The 22,499-nt window shown below is 39.5% G+C and overlaps 1 protein-coding gene across 1 annotated transcript in view; it reads left to right on the forward strand.

Annotated features, from left to right (window-relative positions):
- The window catches only part of LOC114645736 (FH1/FH2 domain-containing protein 3-like), a 61,764-nt gene that overhangs the window by 36,725 nt on the left and 2,540 nt on the right, over positions 1–22,499 (forward strand). The window contains exons 5-8 of the mRNA XM_028793562.2: positions 435–596; positions 4,790–4,980; positions 14,000–14,156; positions 17,981–18,131. Coding sequence (XP_028649395.2) covers positions 435–596; positions 4,790–4,980; positions 14,000–14,156; positions 17,981–18,131 — 661 coding nt within the window. The remainder of the gene's footprint in view (positions 1–434; positions 597–4,789; positions 4,981–13,999; positions 14,157–17,980; positions 18,132–22,499) is intronic.

The following is a 22,499-nucleotide window of genomic DNA, read 5'->3' on the forward strand; positions in this document are numbered from 1 at the left end:
GTGAATAAGGTTTTTAGACTGGCAAGTGGCCCGTTGTTTAATATTGAATTTACTCAAAGGGATTAGATACAAGGGCGTAGTTAGTGACATATTTGCAAGTGCCCGATGAAGAATGTGGCTCTCCTCTGTTTAGTGAGCTGCAGACATAAAGTTTGTGTGGTTTAGGTGATTGATGATCCACTGTGGCAACCCCTAATGGGAGCAGCCGAAAGAAGAAGAAGAAAGTGATTGATGGAAGTAAATCTTGAGGGAGTTAGCAAAAAAAGACTCCTGCGGAAGCCTGAGTCTGACAAATTTGGAAATTTTGTTTGATGACCTGTGGAAATGATAAAGTAGATCAGTGGGATTTGGACACACTGATGCAGCCCTACTCTAACTCAATATGCTATGTTAGGTTAATGTATCTTGCATTCTATTATGATTATATTTTTCAGGCCAAAGGCTTTGAACTTGGCTACCTAGCTAAGCTTCCTCAGGTTCGAGACACGGTACACAGAAAGACTCTTCTCCACCACACCTGCTCCATTTTGCTGGATTTGTTCCCTCAGAGTACAGACCTTCATTCAGAGGTCACAGCGGTTACTAAATGTGCAAAGGTACAGTGTGGTCTTTCATGGCTTATGTGTATCCCTTTAGATAGGATTTTGCCAAATTATATTTTACTAGTAATTACTTGTATATTTTTGCTTAGGAGGAGGATGTTAAAAGCATGCACTGATACAGCACGTTACTGCACCCACCACATGACAAATAACTTAAGGGGATGACTGCATGTTTATTAGGGATTAATCTCTTCACTATACTGTACAAGCATACAGTATATCAATTTACTGAACCCATGTACCGTATATACTCATGGATAAGTTCTCCCATGGATAAGTCAGGACTTGATTTTATCGTATAATTTCTGGTATTTTATAATGTCGGTCGTATAAGTTGAATGCGGAAAACTCACTATTGCTATTGCTCTAAACATTATGATATGCTAACGCCCACCTGAGAGAGTAACCACGGAGCACACTGCCTTTTTTTCTATGTATTGTGCCTACGTGGCTACACGGTAATACCCAAACTACTCCGGGTAAACACTATGTGTTTTTTGTATCTCACACCCTCATACACCTTTATCACAAGAGCATCCCTTATCTACAATGGAGTGTTTGATCAGAAGAAAATATGAAGCTGGTTTTAAATTAAACATCATTGAAGCAGCGAAAGAAACTGGTAACTGCGTTGCTGCAACAAAATTCGATGTGTCTGAGAAACTGGTGTGAGATCGGAGAAGGCAAGAAGATGTAAAAAAAAAAAAAAAAGCGTTGCATTTTTGAACAGGCGTATAAGTCGGGTCTGATTTAATGATCGATTTTTTGGGTTTCAAGACCCAACTTATACATGAGTATATACTGTAATTCAAGTTTTTAGTTGCAGATGGAAGGTAAAATCGGGTGCCAGGCAGAAGCCAACCCTGGACAATATGCCAGAATGTTCCAAGGCACATCCACATTCACTCACACAGTGCTGGGTTAGACTCGACAATTATTTTTTTACTAGAGATCTTTATTTAAATACTAAATGAGAGTCAGACACCTGCAGAATTAATGAATTTATATTCTTCCACACAGGATCCAAACACCTTTTTTGTCAACAAAACACCTGAACAACTAAGCACCTTGCGTCAATGGCGACAGTTTTGTTGGAAAAGAAGGGCAATTTGCTTCACAGATTTTTTTACTATTCTGAGTTTTAATGCAAAATCAATTTACAGCAAATCATTTCACTTATTTCTACAAGTCCTGTATATCTCTATGTGATTTAGAACCACATATGAAAGTGGTCAATATCTTATTTGAAACGTTTTGATTCCATATGTTTTTTTTTTTTGCTGTTCACCCTTCCCTAAAAAGATCTGTGACAGATCAGGTCAGGTCAGGTCAGGCTGGGGAGCATGCACTGGTACAGTGCGCTGCCGTACCCACCACATGACAAAACAGTTTGGGATCTCTTTTACATAATCTGAATAGTGAGCCACGGTGACATTTCTCTGTACGTCATACGTGTGTGACTGTGTATGTAACTGTAGTGAAGTGAAATTTTGCATACAAGTTGATAAATATTTTGTATGTCTTTATTTGTAACTTAGACAAAGCAATGTAATATTAGTGTTACATTAGTGAGAAGCATTCATGTCGTCCCCCACCCCCAAACCCAACCCCCCCCCCCCCCCCCCCCATCCAGGGGGATTAAGTCAGGAAAGTGAATTTTACAACAGAGTTGGGGGAAATACCTCAAACAAGTTTGGTAAGTGTTTCCCTGAAGTCTGTCAACCCCACAGGAAAGTCAGGCTGCCCAACTGCCAAGCTTTACCTTAACATATGGTTTGGAGGGCAGGTGTGAAGATGTTCTATCCCCCCATTGGTCTGAAGTATGGCTGTTTGGAATTGGCTTGTATCAAAAGCCTTTAAGTATTATGACGCCCTATTGGCTGTAGGGGTTGGACAGAAAACCTATAGATTTGCTTGCTTTACCTCACCCTCTCTCTCTCTCTTACCAAACTGATGAAAGACCATCTCACACACCATCAAACTGAAAAGGACCAGACAATGAAGAGCACAGCTCGGCAGCCATATTCAGACAGGCAATGCGGCCTGTTCTGAAGAAAGCTGACCACAAATGATGCCTTAACTAGAGACATTTTAAGTAACTAACAAGTCTGTGTGCCGCCTGAAACTACACATCACCATTTATGTATGGTTGCCGATATTCAAATGTACTTTGCATATTGTTATTATTTATGAATACTAGAGGGCTTTGCCCCCTGCTTGCTTTGCTCGCCAACCCCCATTTTTGTTTTTCCGGATACACACTTTTAAGATTTTTTTTTTCTTTGAATTGTTGCTATTTCATTAGTTTCACTTTTATTTCAGAACTTCTGTAAAAACAATATTTGGACTCTTTCAAGTCCCAACGTGCTGAATCTTTTTAATGAGGTCAGTGAGACGTGTGTTTAATGACTTTGTACCATAATTCAGGATAGGTTTCAGCGCAGACAAAGCGATTGACATCATCAGCAGTTAATCATTTTTTTGCAAAGTAACCAATAAATGCATGTGAGGTAAAACACGTTTTTGAAATTCTCTGACTTAAACTTCAAAGCCTTACAATATTTACATACTTCTGACATATCACCTGTGTCCATATATTCGATCTCTATTCGCCTTTTCGTTATTTCTCTGAGTAATAATTTCTTTTTTTTGGCGCTAATGCGATGTTTACTTTCTTTGTTTTGACACTGTCGTTTTTTCTGCTTTCACATTCTGTATCTTGCTCTGCAAGTGTTTCGCTCGTTTTTTTTTTTGTGAGTCTTTTGAATTCCAGTTTTCATTATCTCTAACCTGCTCTGCATGTGTTTGGCCCCATTGTTTTTTAACCTTTTTATGACGTTTTACTTTGTTTTCTACTCTGTCTTTTATTTCTGACCTTGCTTTATCCTGCTTTTTTTTTTAATGACACCTTTATCGAGTAATAATTTCTGTTTGTTTGCGCTCCTGCAATATTTACTTTCTTTAGTTATACTTTCTAATTTTCCTACTTTCATATTCTTTAACTTTCTCCACATGTGTATTGCGCCAACTATTTTTTTTTTGAGCATTTCGAATTCCACTGCTTTCATAATCTCTAACCTGCTCTGCATGCGTATAGCGCCAATGTCCCAATTGGACATGCTTTTTTTTCAGTTCCACTTGTTCCGAGCTGATAATTACTTTCCTTATTTTCTGAATTTGCACCTAGATTATTCTTTTTCTTTTTTGTCTCTCCAACGATTTTGAGTCTCTTTTCTCCACGCTACTTTCTTCTTCGCTTTGTCGTCTACGTTTCATTTATAATGTATTGTCCTTATACGCTTTATATGCGCTGAGAGCCCAGGATCTGTGTGTGCTCAAAGCCAAAACACGAGTGAGTGTGTTGCTGGCTGCCCTTGCTCTTATTTGTTTGTAAGTAGGGCGTGTCTTGCAAGAATCTCATGTTCTATGTCATTGCGAGACGGTCAAGGGTCAATCTCTTGGCACAAAGTCTCATGTTTAAGGTCCCCGCGAGACACTCCATGGCCAATCTCTCTAGTCTCGCAGGTCTTTTAAGTGTCTTCCATGATTTTAACGTGAAGATCTTGTCTCATAGCCGTACTGTTTCTCTACGGAATTTTTTTTATAATAGAGAGATTATCAATAATACATTATTTAAAGTGTAACTTAACTCTTGCTTGTCTTTTACTACACCTAATTGCCTGAGGTTGTAGATGTAGAAGGGAATGTGGGGAGAAGTTATATGGTACAACACCTTATAAACAGTGGTAAGTCTGTGAGATTTAAAGCATTCTGACAAAGGCTACATAATAATAATACAAAAGGGGAAAGTAGAGTAAAATATTACTCTACCAAGACAAAACAGTAACAAATAAAGAAATCTTGACTCTTGGTGAATTTAGTGCTTATTGACTTAATCCACCCGATTACAGTTTTGGGATGCCCCTTGAAAGCCTTTCGCCATTTTGAAATAAATAAATAAATGCAATAAACATTTAGCTAAGCATGACACTGTCTATTTCTCATTCTTTTTAGTGGTACTAACTCTGTGTCCATCCTTATGCTGGTACTTGTAAAAATTAGACCCCTAATTTTTATTGTCACACATTGGATTATTTAATAAGATTTATTTCTTCATTAAACAGGAGTTCAAAGTTACTGGCAATATTGGAGAGTCAGTACAACTCTAAATGTAATTTCCGTTTCAGGTGGATTTTTCCCAGGTGTTGACAAACTTAGAGCAGTTAGAAGCTCGCTGCAAGGCTTCTGCTGGACAGCTAAAAGTTATCAGCAAAAGAGAAATGGAGTCAGCATTAAAGTGCAGACTGAAGAGCTTCATAAAAGACTCAGCACACCGAGTGAACATCCTGAGAGCTGTCTATCGTCGAGTCACCAACAGGTAAGTCATGTCAGACCATTCTTCGTCTAACCATTCCTTCTGCCTTCAAGCTCCAATGTAGGAGTGAAAAATTCAAGCTGCACATGAAAACAGCTGAGCAGAGGTCTGCCAAGTAAGCACTGAGGTGTCAAAGGGCCTGACCAAACAACCCGAAATCAGACTAGCAGTGCCAAACTCACACAAAAAAATATTAGTTGCAGATATTACAGAAAATTGGAAAAATATAATTATAACAAAGTTGAGTTTCCTATAAGTATTTTAACCATATGTTATGTGTGATACTGCCCAGTAAGTTTTGCACAATATCACCATCTGCTGAGGAATGGAGCACAGTGATCCACATGCCTTTAATTAATTAATTAATCTCATTTTTATAAGCACCTTTCTAGTATCTCAAAAAGCTGTACAAGGAGAGTTGGGAGCCACTTCATTCACCACCAATGTGTAGCTTGCACTTGGATTATGCTACTGCAACCATACTTACACAAGTACACTCAACACACATTAGCTATTAGGTGATGAAGGGGTAGGAGAAATAGCTAGCCAGTTAGGGACAGGGGATAATTTTTGGGCCAGAATGGACAAGGCTGTGGTGAGTAACTTTGCCAGGACATTGGGGTACATGCTACTGTATTCAAAAGATGCCCTGAGATCTTTAATGACCACAGAGAGTCAGGACCTCAGTAGTTTATTTTTTTCACTCTTCATTTGGCTTTATTGTCTTGTTTATAAGCTAAATAAGAATACATATACAGTGGAACCTCGGTTTGTGAGCATAATTCGTTCCGGAAACGTGCTCGTAGTCCAAAGCACTGATATATCAAAGCGAATTTCCCCATAAGAAATAATGGAAACTCAGATGATTCGTTCCACAACCCAAAACTATTCATATAAAAATGACTAATACAAAATATAAAGTAAAAATACATAAAACAAATTAACCTGCACTTACCTTTGAAAAGAATCATGGCTGGTGTGAGTGAGTTTCTAAACTCTTGTGGGATTCCACCCAACGGGACAACACGCGGAAGAGCGTCCCAAAGCAATCGCAGTCTCCCAGAGCTGTAGCAGTTCGCCGTAAAAGCGAATCCGAAAAGATTGTGGACATGCTATAAGCGCCTGCCATCAATGGGTGATACAAGGAGCAAGAAACATTATAAATGTGCAGGGCACAGTACTACTTGGCCATGACCCTGCCTGACTGCTGTGTCTGTGTATAAGAGAGTGGCAGATCCTGCTACAATAAATAACCGCGCTGTTGCAGTTTCAAGCTGAATAAAGCTGGTGTTACTAAAGTACTGAGACTCAGCTTCGTTTTTTGGGGTGCAAGACGGTGACTCGCACGTCACAGCACACACACACGCACACAGTCACAATGCTGTAGTAAACAGTATACGCTTGTACGGATGTTGACTATATGAATGAGGCACGCCGGCTCAGGCAGAGAATAGGAGACGATTGCGAGACAGAGAGAGAAAAACCATCAGCTCAGTTGTGATCACATGACACTCAGCAGACAAAGCGTATACATACTACTCGTACTGCAAGACCTCGCTCGTTTATCAAGTCAAAATTTATTAAAAATTTTAGCTTGTCTTGCAAAACACTCGTAAACCAAGTTACTCGCAAACCGAGGTTCAACTGTATATATATATATATGTATATATTGTGGTACCCAGAGGGGGGTGGTACCCAGCCAGGACGCCCGAGAAGACCGGAGGAGGGCTTGTGCCTCCTCCAGACCTCGAGGGGGCGACCACCCTGGGGGCCGCGGGTACAGAGCTGGGAAGCTCAACCCTGTAGGGGCCCGTGGTCACCGCTAGGGGGACCCCAATACCTGGAGGACCCTAGACCTCAGCACTTCCGCCACACCAGGAAGTGCTGGTGGGAAGAGGAACAGGGACACCCGGAGTGCTTCCGGGGAGACAGCCAGCACTTCCGCCACACTGGGGCGTGTCGGTGGGAGATTGCGGGGAACACACCTGGAGCACATCCGGGTGCTTATTTAAAGGGGCTGCCTCCCTTCAGAGGGGGACTTGAGTCGGGTGGAAGAGAGGACAAGGTCTCTGGAGGAGAGAAGGAGAGAAGGAGGTGGTCTGAAGACAGAAGGCATTGTGATAAGGCCGGGACTGTGGGGTATTGGGGCTTGTGAGCAGCTTTGTTTATAATGGAGCACCAAAATAAATGTGTGTGGGGTAAATCTAACATGTCTGCCTGTGTGTGTCCGGGTTGAGTTCCACAATATATATATATATATATATATATATATATATATATATATATATATATATATATATATATATATATATATATATATATATACTAATAAAAGGCAAAGCCCTCACTGACTCACTCATCACTAATTCTCCAACTTCCCATGTAGGTAGAAGGCTGAAATTTGGCAAGCTCATTCCTTACAGCTTACTTACAAAAGTTAAGCAGGTTTCATTTTGAAATTCTACGTGTAACGGTCATAACAGTCGATAACATCCGCCATGTTAAATAATAAAAGGCAAAGCCCTCACTGACTCACTCATCACTAACTCTCCAACTTCCCGTGTAGGTAGAAGGCTGAAATTTGGCAGACTCATTCCTTACTGCTTACTTACAAAAGTTAAGCAGGTTTCATTTTGAAATTCTACGCATAACGGTCATAACGATCGACAACGTCTGCCATGTTAAACTTTCATATTTATGGCCCCATCTTCACGAAATTTGGTAGGCGGCTTCCCTGCGCTAACCAAAACCAATGTACGTACTTATTTCAGAAGTTGTGAGAAAACAGTAAAAAGGAGGCATGTCAGACGTCGTCGTACATTTTCTGATGCAGCTAGACGGAAACAACTTCGTGACGCTGCCGCCAAATACTCGCAGAAAAATCCACAAGTTCATAGAGACACTGTCGCTAAATACTCGCAGGCAAATCCACAAGTTAATAGAGCTTCTGTTTCTAGGTACGATCCCAATAATGAAAAGCGACTCATACGAAAACAACAAAACAGTACACATTGGATCCATGGATGTTGACTATGAGTATTGTCAAGCTCAGAGGTGGAAATTCGAGTCTCCTGGTTTGTGCTGTAACGGTGGTAAAGTCTCTCTCACTCCTTTACATAAGCTTCCTGACCTTCTTGAGGGCCTGTTAAATGGCGAACATTCTCAAAGTGAGCATTTCTTGAACAACAGTCGAAAGTACAACAGCGCATTTCAAATGACGTCATTTGGTGCTAACCAAATCGTTGAGGGAAATTTTATGCCTTCATTTAAAGTCCAGGGATAAGTGTATCACTTGATTGGCAGTCTTTTACCTATGCCGACTGAGGAACACAAATTTTTGCAACTTTATTTCGTCCGGGACTATGAAAAGGAAGCACAAATGCGGTGTGCTAATAGGCCGTTCGTCGCTCTTGTCTCTTCATTCCCTTCCTTGCTTCGCCACGGTATTCACATCTCCCTGCTGATAACTGCAGCCTTTTTATTTAATCTACGGCTTCTCTGCTGTTTATTGTTCGTTTATTATGATTATAGTTATTGTGTAGGTATTTTAGACTTAGTTTACATTGTTCAGGTACGCATTTCCTTTATCGTTCCAACAGTACCCCCATTAACATGTCTATTGAGGTGATCACGATCGGTCAAACAACTGTCACTTACCGAGTGGTTTCCATGCCCGGAGATGGCAACTGCCTTTTCCATTCTCTATGTTACATATTGCACGGCCATATCAGGCTCACTCTTGATATCTGGAGGATGATTGTGTCTTATGTATTGAATGACTGGGACAGGTTCAAGGCATGGACTGATGACGGTACAGGAGATAATTATACTACACACGAGAACTATAAGAGTGAAATGCTTAAGCCCTTCACCTATGGTTATGCATGTGAGTTGATGGCTGCCGCTGAATTGTTCGGTTGTCGCTTTCAAGTGTACCGAAATGGCCAAATATTTTAAACCTTTGGACAACCGCCAATGCCTCTTAAACATCTTAGATTCACAGGTGACGATTTGAGTAGTGGACACTTTGATGTTTATGAATGTTTCAACTCTCAAAAGCTGGATGCAAAGTTATTGATGAAGCCGGTTGTATGCTTACAACGCTTGACAGATGCTGAATGTCACTTCAACACAACAAGTCCTGGAAATACTAACGTAATTGAAACAAACCATGAAACTCAAACCGATTATGACAGCAGCAATCGAAGCTCTGACAAAACAGTAAAAAGTAAAAAGGAGGCATGTCAGACGTCGTCGTACATTTTCTGATGCAGCTAGATGAAAACAACTTCGTAACGCTGCCGCCAAATACTCGCAGAAAAATCCACAAGTTAATAGACACGCTGTCGCTAAATACTCGCAGGCAAATCCACAAGTTCATAGAGATGCTGTCGTTAAATACTCACAGGTGAATCCACACGTTAATAGAGCTTCTGTTTCTAGGTACGATCCCAATAATGAAAAGCGGATCATATGAAAACAACAGGTTTGGCTAAGAAAAACTGATTGTGGATTTGCGTATGCTGCATGATTGTAACACTTACATCCAAGACTTCCACTCCGCAATCGACAGTATTTCAGATGAAGACAAAGACTTCAAAGTTGTCATTCAAGCTGACAAAAAACCATAAATGCACACAAAGGCAGGTTTAATAAACCTGCAGTACATCAAGTTGGTGTTGTCATCATTGGGCAAACGTTCGAGAATAGGGATATTGTCTTGAAAAGCAGAGACAATAAACTGCAACGCATTAAGGAAACCCACAAATCATATGATGCACTTCAATATCCCCTCATGTTCTGCTATGGTGAAGACGGCTATTCTTCACCTCAAGTTCATGCTGCCAGTAAGTTACCTTGCATTCCCGTTATACCTTCTGATCTCCCATTTCAATTCAAACGCCTCCAATTTCCAGTAAGGCTCTGCTTCGCAATGACAACTAATAATTCTCAGGGACAGACCCTACAAAAGGTTGGCATTGATTTGAGGCAAGATTGCTTTTCACATGGCCAACTATACGTTGCATGCTCAAGAATAATCTCAGTGCACAACTTGGTCATATTGCAACCGGAGGGCCGAACTGACAACGTGGTATACAAAGAGATCCTTAACAAATAATTATTGGTATATTTTCCCTCAGTTTAAAAAGGTTTACTTTTCTTCTTAATAAAAATTTTAAAGCAGTACTTTGCTGCTGCGAAGCGCGGTTATTTTGCTAATATATATATATGTGTATATATATATATATATATATATATATATATATATATATATATATATATATATATATATATATATATATATATATATGTGTGTGTACAGTGGAACCTTGGTTCACGAACGTCTCAGTACACGTACAAATCAGTTTACAACCAAAAAGTTTGCCAAACTTTTGCCTCGGTTCACAACCACACACTCGGTATACGAACAAGCCAGACTCCCTTTCGGTTTGTGCGCGCCGATGACTTCCGCACGTGTTGCGTTGTTCTTGGTCAGATGTGCATGCTTGCACGTACATGTGTGTTTTCGCTGTGAACTCTTTGTGCTCTATTTCATTTCCCTTCCGGTTCGTACACACCGATTACTGTATTTAAGCACGTGTTCAGCCTCTCCCTGTTCATTGTTCTCAGTCAGACGTGTGTTCTTTACCTGTGAACTCTTTGTGCTCTACAGTATTTCGTGTGCTTTTGCAGTTAACCGTGGCTTCTAAGCAAGTGAGGAGTGGTGAGAAGAAAGATTTGCAGAAAATTGAAATCGAAGTAAAGAAAGAAATTATTGAAAAGTGTGAGCGTGGCGTTCGTGTTACTGATCTTGCCACCAAGTACAAGAAGTCAAAATCTACGATTTTGACTATTCCAAAGCAGAAAGAATCTATTAAAGCAGCTGATGTTGCAAAAGGAGTTACAGCGTTAACCAGGCAGAGGCCTCAAGTGCTGGAAGAGGTGGAAAAACTGTTGCTAGTGTGGCTGAACGAGAAGCAACTTGCAGGGTATAGCGTAAGCGAGGCGATGTTATGTGAGAAAGCCAGGAAGATTCATGGCGATTTGCTGCAAAATTATCCTTCTACGAGTGGCAAAAGTGAGGAATTTAAAGCCAGTAGAGGATGGTTTGAAAAGTTTCGCAAGAGAAGTGGCATTAATAGTGTGGTAAGGCATGGAGAGGCTGCTAGTTCTGACGCTGAAGCTGCGAAAGAATTCGTGAAAAATTTCACAAAATTAGTGGAGGATGAAGGCTACATCTTGCAACAAGTCTTCAACTGCGAAGAAACCGGATTGTTCTCCACCCAGTTCCTCCTCACTTCATGCCAGAACTCGACTCATGCAAGGTTAGTTTTCTTGGTGGTTTATGGTTAGTTTTTGTATTACGGATTTTTCAAATGTTCATTTTTCGGTTCGTAGCGTGAATTGTTGCAATGTTACTTTTCTTTTTTCAAATGTTGATTTATTTACCTGTGCTTAAAACTCATTAAAAAAAGTTTACACAGCGATCGGGTTGTAATGCTATTAACGTGAACTCCTGCAATGTTACTTTCTTGGTTGCTTATGGTTGGCTTTTAAATAAAGTTCGGATTTGTTCAAATGTTCCATTTTCCCCCTGTGCTTAAAACTCATTTAAAAAGAGTGTTTACAGCGATCAGGTCATAAGGCTACAGTATAGCGCGAACTCTTGCAATGTTAGTTTTCTCTGTTGTTCAAGGTTTTCTCATTGTTATTCAATGTTTTTACATTTAGTTTACTATTACGCTGTGCATTCTATGGTTTAATTAACTATATTTGTGCATACAAACTTAAAAAAATTATATATTTACATACAGTTCATATGGTCTGGAACGTATTAATTGTATTTACATACAATCCTATGGGGGAAATTGCTTCGGTTCACGACCAAATCGGTTTACGACTAGAGTTTAGGAACGAATTATGGTCGTGAACTGAGGTTCCACTGTATGTATGTATGTGTGTGTATATATATATATATATACTGTATATATACAGTATATATATATATATATATATATATATATATATATATATATATATATATATATATATATATATATATATATATATACTATATCTTATTAAAAAACACACTTATATTAAGTTAAAAAGTATACTAAAAAGTAAAAAATAAGTCTCTCATACATCACTCTCCATATAAACGGTGGGCGCCTTTGCTAAGATTTTAAGAAGTGTTTTTTGAATGTCGATTGATAAAAAGCGTCCACGCTTTTATTTTACAAGTGATGTATGAGAGACTTATTTTTTACTTTTTAGTACACTTTTTAACTTAATATAAGTGATTTTTAAAAAGTATTTTATATATATATACATATATATATAATATTTTCTTTAGTCTTGGGTTTGTTTTAGTTCTATTCATTACTAACGCCATCTGTTGGTGAAATCTTGAACTATTCTTCGTATGAAAATTTCATTTCTTAATTAACATGGATTAATTGATCAATTAGTGAAACTGATTATTGATTCATGTATTGTCATCGGAAGTGAGTAAGTGTGCAAAATTTCAAGTCATTTGGACAATAGGAAGTGGGTTGAATATTGATTACATGATTTGTACAAGACAACAAACAGGTGAAGTTAATATAAAGAGTGGTAAAAAGTAGCATTCACCTTTTATCAGTTAGCCATGGATTTGGCTGCAGAAAACACGGGCAAGATATGACAGTGGTCTTTTGAGAGAAACGCATACACTCACCGGCCACTTTATTAGGCACATCTTGCTAGTACCAGGTTGGACCCCTCTTTTGCCTTCAGAGCTGCCATAATTCTAGCAAAGATTCAACAAAGTGCTGTAAATATTCCTCGGGTATTTTGGTCCATGTTGACATGATAGCATCACACAGTTGCTGCAGATTTATCAGATGCACATCCATGATGCACATTTCCAATTCTATCACATCCCAAATGTGCTGTGTTGGATTGAGATCTCGTGACTGTGGAGGCCATTTGAGTACAGTGAACTCATTGTCATGTTCAAGAAACCAGTTTGAGATGATTTGAGCTTTGTGACATGGTGCATTATCCTACTGAAAGTAGATATCAGAAGATGGGGACACAAGCCATGCAAAATCGGGAAACCAGATAAAATCCAATGTGCTTGTCATAACTAGTCAGTTTCCTGTTTCACTATCTTTTTCAGCAAACGTTCTTATATTGAAGAAATCAGAAGCAATGGCATGATGGAAAAAACAGGAGGAGGTGGGGTAGAGAAATGCAAAGAAAGGAGCAGTTAATAGTATGTGTGACTGTCAACCTTAGTTTTATGTCTCATTTGAGATTTGCCACCATTTTTACAGTACATTGTCCCTGTCATTGGGATCCACATTCAGACCACAGGGTTAGCACCCCCTGCTGACCTCATCAACACCTCTTACAACAGCAGCCCAAGCTTATCCTAGTTGGTCTCTCATCCAAGTGATGGCCAGATCCAAACATTCTTAGAGTCAGCTGAATTACCTGTGCAGGTGTTATGGCTTCTGGCAATGTGAAGACACCATTAGTAACTCATATGGGAGGAAAACTGAAGTGCCTGGAGAAAAAAAAACAGCTACGTGGTGATTGGGCACAGGATTTGAATACAAACTCCAAGAGCTGTGTAGTTGCAGTGCTAACTGCATATTGACTGTTTCCATTAGCTGTTAACCTAATTTATATTGGTGTACAAATAATTTGTTTACAAGAAGGGAATCTGAGGTTTGCATATTGTTCCTAAGGTACCTAATCCCACACTACAGGACTAATGATGTCAGCACCCTTAAAACTGAAAAATTATTGTATCCTGATTTCTTAATGGTTTGCTACTGAAACAAATCACCAGAATATTTCCATAGAACCTACGTATGTGTAAGTTTCAACAGAATCTGGCTGCAGACCTCTCTGTGGCTGCTCCAGACTCCTGTGATGTATGTTTTGGATCACATTTGACAGTCTGGAATGGGTTCTGGTCGTTTCATTTCTATTGCTGTACCATAATCCTGTCCTTTCCTTTGCTCTCCAGGTTCCATTCATTCCTACTGTTCCTAGGCTATCCGAAATCAACCGTGAGAGAACTCCATGCTGAGACGTTCTGCAAAATTGTCAGTGATTTTGCTTTGGAGTACAGGACTGCTCGGGCACACATTATCCAGCTCAGGGAGAAACAGAATGAAAAACAGGTATGAGCAGAGAGGTGCAAGCAGATTTGAGCCTTGCTCTTGTAGTTTATCCAAAATATGAAGAATTGACCTATGTAAAAAATATGTTGTATGCCTACAGTGTATTACATATGGGATGTTGAGTAGGAGAAACTGCTGCGTATGTCAAAGTGTTGTAGGGCACTGGATCACCTAGTCAAGATGTCAGTCCATTGTAGCGATCATCAATGTACAAACCTACACTGACTCATACAGGCTCAGCTTAGATAGATAGATAGATAGATAGATAGATAGATAGATAGATAGATAGATAGATAGATAGATAGATAGATAGACAGACAGACAGACAGACAGACAGACAGACAGACAGACAGACAGACAGACAGACAGACAGACAGACAGACAGACAGACAGACAGATAGATAGATAGATAGATAGATAGATAGATAGATAGATAGATAGATAGATAGATAGATAGATAGATAGATAGATAGATAGATAGAACAACATTAGAAAGTTAGAGATTTCCCAGAGAGAACATTTCTAACTTCAAAGAATCCATCAAGTTTAGATGGAGAAGACTCTCAAGTGGTCTTTATTTCTAAAAGGACTAAACAGTCTGTGTTATTATTAGTCTCTGCTTTTGTTGCTTCTCTTGTATTTTTGTATACATGATAAACCACAGATTCACTGTACTTAAGTAAGCCAATGTCTATCAATGGACCACACTTGGAATTTGAACAGAGATCAATGAGTTGCTAGTCCACAGCGCTGCCTGCTGTGCCACTATGTTAGAGTTAGCCTAATTGTTAGCAGAGATGAAATTGTAATACTTATCACACATTGCCTATGACATGCATGGGAATAAGGTGTGAAAAAATATGCCATTTGAAAAAATCATGAGCATCCTTGATGAGTTAATCTTATTAAAAGAAAGAAAGAAAGAAAGAAAGAAAGAAAGAAAGAAAGAAAGAAAGAAAGAAAGAAAGAAAGAAAGAAAGAAAGAAAGAAAGAAAGAAAGAATAGCATCTGATGTTATTTCTTGAGTTTAAATCTATAGTTTCTACATCTCTGTTGTCACATTTTGGATAGATAGATAGATAGATAGATAGATAGATAGATAGATAGATAGATAGATAGATAGATAGATAGATAGATAGATAGATAGATAGATAGATAGATAGATAGATAGATAGATAGATAGATAGATAGATAGATAGATAGATAGAACAACATTAGAAAGTTAGAGATTTCCCAGAGAGAACATTTCTAACTTCAAAGAATCCATCAAGTTTAGATGGAGAAGACTCTCAAGTGGTCTTTATTTCTAAAAGGACTAAACAGTCTGTGTTATTATTAGTCTCTGCTTTTGTTGCTTCTCTTGTATTTTTGTATACATGATAAACCACAGATTCACTGTACTTAAGTAAGCCAATGTCTATCAATGGACCACACTTGGAATTTGAACAGAGATCAATGAGTTGCTAGTCCACAGCGCTGCCTGCTGTGCCACTATGTTAGAGTTAGCCTAATTGTTAGCAGAGATGAAATTGTAATACTTATCACACATTGCCTATGACATGCATGGGAATAAGGTGTGAAAAAATATGCCATTTGAAAAAATCATGAGCATCCTTGATGAGTTAATCTTATTAAAAGAAAGAAAGAAAGAAAGAAAGAAAGAAAGAAAGAAAGAAAGAAAGAAAGAAAGAAAGAAAGAAAGAAAGAAAGAAAGAAAGAAAGAAAGAATAGCATCTGATGTTATTTCTTGAGTTTAAATCTATAGTTTCTACATCTCTGTTGTCACATTTTGGATAGATAGATAGATAGATAGATAGATAGATAGATAGATAGATAGATAGATAGATAGATAGATAGATAGATAGATAGATAGATAGATAGATAGATAGATAGACCTGCCGAGTTATATCATAAGCTTACATTTAAAGGCATTACCATGTGGGTAGAGCAGGTCCAAGTTTATGTTGTCAACAAACGGAACATGCTGATAGAAGCTTGTTCCTTCCAAAGTTCTCCTGGTTGAAGTCATCTTGATTCTAGGGTAAGAATGATTCATCATTAGAGTGTTAGTAACAGAGTGAATCATTTCTATTGCTGAGTTAATAACCATTAATCAGGATGATGTACATTATTTCCCAAGGTGGTAATTCAGACAAATTCCATTAGAATTTCATTGTCTTGGTTACACATTATAATTCTAATTGTAACATGCTCACTTTTTTACCATTGAGATTTGAAAGTCCATCCAACTTATTTAAAAGCAATTAAATATTCCTCATTATATGGAGGCAGGCCATATCTAAAACCTTTTTTTACATTAATTTTCTCTTCACTAATGACCTTCACCCCTTCCATCCTCGGATGAGCTGCTCCTCTGATAAGGTGTAGCAGAGCTTCTTAGGTGCTAAATGATTGCAGTGTTACCAGCTGAGTACAGCAATATGTAATATATATCCCACTTTATATTCCTCAAAGTCCCATTACATTCTCAGAAGTTATAGATGTAAGGCAGCCTTCAGATCCTCTGAGCTCATCCTGTGACATCTCCCAAAAACCAGTTGAGACAAGTCAAAGCTCAAGTTTATGATGACAGCAACATATCTTCAATTCAAAAAATCCATATAAATAAGTTTATAGTGACAAGCAAGGTGACAAATCAAATACAATCTCAACATTAAATTGTTAAGTAAAATTGTTAAATAAAAAAAGTTAAGCAAAAATATGAATAAAAAGAGCTGCTGCTTGATGACACATATTCTGGAGGATCTTCAGGTTTGCATTGCTATGGCTCTTGCTGGTATGGCATGGGACTTGGGGCAAGGCGGAGGGGTGGGTGGATGATGAATACTATTTGGGTTTGTTATTTCTTATATAGTCATATTGATTGTTTTTTTTATATTAATAAACAACAGAGAAAAGTATGATCACCTGCAGTGTTATCCAGGTTATATAACAGGCAAAAAGGAGAATAGTCATTAAAGACTTTATACTCATGTCACTAATAACCTGAATTAGCAGACGATGAATCTGTCCTGTTTTTAAGCTGATAATCTTCAACTTGGATGCATTCAGCTCTCTTTTCTACAGTTCTGTACAGTTTCAGGAGGTAGGTTCAAATGCAACATCCATCCATCCATTATCCAACCCGCTGAATCCAAACACAGGGGTCTGCTGGAGCCAATCCCAGCCAACACAGGGCACAAGGCAGGAAACAAACCCAGGCAGGGTGCCAACCCACCGCAGGACACACACAAACACACCCACACACCAAGCACACACTAGGGCCAATTTAGAATCGCCAATCCACCTAACCTGCATGTCTTTGGACTGTGGGAGGAAACCGGAGCGCCCGGAGGAAACCCACGCAGACACGGGGAGAACATGCAAACTCCACGCAGGGAGGACCCGGGAAGCGAACCTGGGTCCCCAGGTCTCCCAACTGTGAGGCAGCAGTGCTACCCACTGCGCCACCGTGCCGCCCGGTTCAAATGCAACATCCTGCTGCTTAATTCTTCTGCTGATGTCTGACTACTGGTTTAGGCAAAGTGAAGCTGGCTACACAGACTTGTAAAGAACTAATGCATATGGGAAACTGTCGTGTGCCTGATGCTTCTGGGATTAAGTGAATGTGATAATATTATGCTATGTTGTTAGCATTTCATTGATTTACTGTTGTAATTATTAATTAAGAAAGTTTTCTGTACTTTGATACAGATCTGGATGAGGCCCCATCCCCTCACAAACCTAGGTGTGAATAAGAAGGTCTGGAAAATGAACAAATCAAAAAATGAACCCTTGCATTCTTTAATGTTCTCTTCTGACAGGGCTCATGTGCAAGTCCAGTATGTCAAAGAAATGAATCTTCTGATGAACTCAAGCAGCATGAATGCATGAAGGAGATTCTCAGCACCCCAGAGATGACTCGACGTCTGGACAATTCTCTGCCAAGGCCTCGTTACAAGAAAGATGGCAAAGGTGAGCTTTTCTTCTTTGATTTCCAAATTCTATTGTCGTCTCATCCTTCTTGATTAGACCAGTACTCCTTTCTGTTGTATTTTTGCACTTTTTTTTTTTTTATCTTCTTGCTTTGAAATAGTGCAGAGGTTAGTATGCTGAGAGGGGTTTATTCATGTTTTTTATTTTTTTTTTTTGTTCACAATGGGCCTCCAATTTTCATCCCACTGTGGTGTAGCAGGTCCACAGCTCAAGTCAAAAGGGCCATTTTTTAAATAAATAATCACCGCACTCGCGGCTTAGAGAGGGGGCATGGTAGTGTCACGGAGCGGTTCCCGCGTGATTCGTGATGCAGACGGTCCTCACGTAAGTGCACAGGTTGAGGAGTCATCCGCATCCGTAATTGGCGATGGGAGCTGCTAATTGTCACATCTCATCCACGTCCCCGTAATAAATAGAAGCGCGAGGTGGCTAAGGGGGAAAAAAAAAAGGAAAAGAAAAAATGGACGGAGGTTATGAGTGAGGAAGGTGGCAGGAAGCAGCGAGGAGAAAGCCGGTACGTGAGTGAGCGAATGCTGGACAGTGAGCCCTCGTGGGGTGTTTTGGCCAACACCCCGTGAGCAGTTGATAGTGGTCGCTCCTGCTGAGCATTTTAAGAAGCGGGAGTGACCAAAAGAAGGATGGCTCATCGTAAAAGGCCAAGAAGGCAGTGGGAGTCGGGACTTGGGACGTGAAAGTCCCACTGTGAGTGCCCTGGTCGCTGGGGAGCCCAAGTTGCGATTTAGTGAAGCCTACTGGAGCCAGGGATCGGTGAGGCAAACAGACCAGCAGGAGAAGGCAGAGAGAAGGTCAGCTGCAGGTAGGGTGGCTCCCCTGGTGCATAGCCTGGACAGGAGAAGCAGGGGAGTCACCAGTAGAAGAAAGGCACCGGGTAGATTTTAAAAGACAGCTTCCAGCCGTTGTTTTAACCTCGTTGTTTTTAAAGAATTTTTTTCCTAATGAATTTTAACCTCCACCCTTTCACTTGTTTTAATGGATTATTTATTTAATGACTTGTTTGTGAAGCACTGCACTTTGTTTTTTGTTTGTTAATTTTAAATAAAAGCACTTTGCACTTTTTGCACCATCCCCTTGCTTTGTTGTGCCTCACTGTCTAGCTCATCAGTGGCATTACTGACGGTGTCGGGTTTCAATGGCTCCCAGAAGCTGGATGGGAGCATGGAGTGAACCCGCATCGTCACACCCACATCCCAAAGGATGTTGGGTTAACCCGCCCATGGACATGCCTTGCAATGGACTGGCATTCCATCCAGTGTTGGTTCCTGCCTTGTTTCTGAGTTATGCCCTGGCTTCATTAACTCTGAATTGTATTGAGCAATGCTATGTTATGCTTTGAAATGTTCGCAATTGCTTTGTGAAGAACCCTGTGATGTTGTGCTCTATGAAGATTTATATAACAAGGATGCCCAAAGGGGCGGCACGGTGGCGCAGTGGGTAGCGCTGCTGCCTCGCAGTTGGGACACCTGGGGACCTGGGTTCAATTCCCGGGTCCTCCCTGCGTGGAGTTTGCATGTTCTCCCCGTGTCTGCGTGGGTTTCCTCCGGGCGCTCCGGTTTCCTCCCACAGTCCAAAGACATGCAGGTTAGGTGGATTGGCAATTCTAAATTGGCCCTAGTGTGTGCTTGGTGTATGGGTGTGTTTGTGTGTGTGTCCTGCGGTGGGTTGGCACCCTGCCCAGGATTGGTTCCTGCCTTGTGCCCTGTGTTGGCTGGGATTGGCTCCAGCGGACCCCCGTGACCCTGTGTTCGGATTCAGAGGGTTGGAAAATGGATGGATGGAGGATGCCTAAAGTCTAACCTTGGAGAGCTTTATTGGTACACAGTAAAACCAATTATAGTTTATGGCTCATCATAGATATGTGCAGTGCGTCTTTTCTTAAAAAGTGACATGCTGCATATTTTCCAAATCAAGATGCACAAAACCACACAGGAACCCAACCCTTACCATTAGCTAGCACCTACCCTTTCCTGTTTCTGATTCCTGTAGGTGAGACTGATAAATTTCATTGCTCGCAATATTGTGGAGGAATGTACTGAGTATTGTTTCTGTCCCCACACATATTTAGGATTGCGATTAAGATTGCCATTGTAAATGGCAAAGTGTGCATCGTACTGCCAGAACAACTACAATGCATGTGTCATGGTGCAGTGAAATGTGTACATGTGAAATGAAATGAGCCCGCTGATATATAGAGGACTTTATTTAAACACTAAATGAAAAGCACATATGGAATTGGCACAGGTAAACACTTCCAGACAGCGACTACAAACCTTTCTCTCAGTTTTTCTGTGAATTCAAATTTATGTAAATTGCTGGCTCAACATAAACTGTTATTTTTGTGTCATGTGCATCTCATTGGTAGCCTCCTTAGAGTTATGTCTACTTTCAGGAAAACAAATCAAAAACATTAATAAAATATCAACATAAGTGCAGTATGAAAGGCATGTCTGCTGTTCACTTATGAACTGCTGCAAATTTAGTATGCTCCCTTTGTGTGATATATTTTGAAACTGTCGCCAATTCACAGTTCAATGTTGCAATCGAGACAGTAGACATGTTTTTCTTTACATACTTTTCTTATAATATTTTTTGTGTTGCTTGAGCATGAGGAGATAGAACGTACGTGCCTGTTCCGCATGCTTGTTGCAGCCCTTGGGTTATGTGTAAGGTACCACAGCGCAAGGCTTAGTGACTTCCACATCTTCCCTAACATGAACATTGACAGTTGTTGCTTTGTGAACAGTGCTTAGGGGGCTGATGTTTTCCTTGTCTTTCTACTTAATCAAATTAATTTTTCCTTTTTGCCACACACCTACTTGCAAGATGATGAACGTTCAGGCAACCACATTCACCAGGTATATCTCAGATTGTTTCACTATCCTTGTCAACGTCTGATGACCAATTCACATTGTGATCACTGCCACTCAATTCAAGTCATGGTTCAGTTTCAGTTTGTTCTAAGACTGACATTGTAGCTTCTCATTTACACATCATTTTGTTTTGGTTGAAGGCTCCATCCCACTCATGAATATCAATTAGTTATCTTAGAGTGGCAAAATGTATAAAAATATTCATTGTTTTGCAGCATGATGTTATTTCATTCACTATACGGCAAAAGAATGCTGCCCTAACAGTTTTTTTGCCTTAAAACTTTAAAATGGATCATTGCACATCACCCCAAATCTCACTCTGGAATAACCAGAATCTCACTCTGAAATAACCGGAATTAAACAGAATTAACACTCAGGCATAATGCCAAGGAGGCTAATTGACAGCCGTTTAAGACAATAATAAATGATTAAGCTAGAGACTGCAGCTTTTGATGTCCAAAACTTGGCTTCTGTTATATTGTAGTTAGTAAGCTATGTGACATGGCAGTCTGTATTTTTTATACAAAAACAAATAATAAACATATTTTGTTTATAAAAAAATAAGTACCAATTAGATCTACTCAAACGTTACTGTCATAATGTAGACTGATTTTAGTTTTTTCTAACTTCTATACAATGTTTTTATGGTTTCATTTCTCACTGGTAAGTTTTTTTGATGAAAAATCCATTTAATGTACAGTAAGGTCTTCATATTCGCAGGGGTTACGTGTCAATACCACTCGCAAAAACTGAAATCTGTGACTATTCTGATTCTCACTGAAACATGCAATTTTAAATATTTTTCACTACAACAAATACAACTAGTATATTTAAAAGAAATAAACAAGATCTTTAATGCTTTGTAAAGGAGATTCAGATTCGTAATTAATAGATACCTTTATAATAATTTTGAATGGTTTATAAGTTTACATATTCATATACATGTTCCATCCATCCATTTTCCAACCCGCTGAATCTGAACACAGGGTCAAGAGGGTCTGCTGGAGCCAATCCCAGCCAACACAGGGCACAAGGCAGGAACCAATCCCGGGCAGGGTGCCAACCCACCGCAGGTCATATACATTTTGCAAAACAAAAAATAATTAAAAATTAAATTTAACTTGACTTTTACATTTTCTCAATTAAATTTAACTGTTACATATATTCAATTTACAGGATCAGTTGTAGCTGAGATTTGCGATTGCAGGGTTGGGGTATTTTTATGTTGCAGCAACACTGTAATAGGAAGTTGACGTTTCCTTTTTTCTAAATCATTCAACAAAGCTGAGTAGGGTGTTAAAATATCTTCAAGATTCTACTTGAATTTCATTGCTTGAATTATCCAGCCACCCATTATCCAACCCGCTATATCCTAACTACAGGGTCATGGGGGTCTGCTGGAGCCAATCCCAGCTAACACAGGGCGCAAGGCAGGAAACAAACCCTGGGAAGGGCACCA

This window comes from Erpetoichthys calabaricus, chromosome 2, assembly GCF_900747795.2.
Source record: "Erpetoichthys calabaricus chromosome 2, fErpCal1.3, whole genome shotgun sequence".
Classification (NCBI taxonomy): Eukaryota; Metazoa; Chordata; class Cladistia; order Polypteriformes; family Polypteridae; genus Erpetoichthys; species Erpetoichthys calabaricus.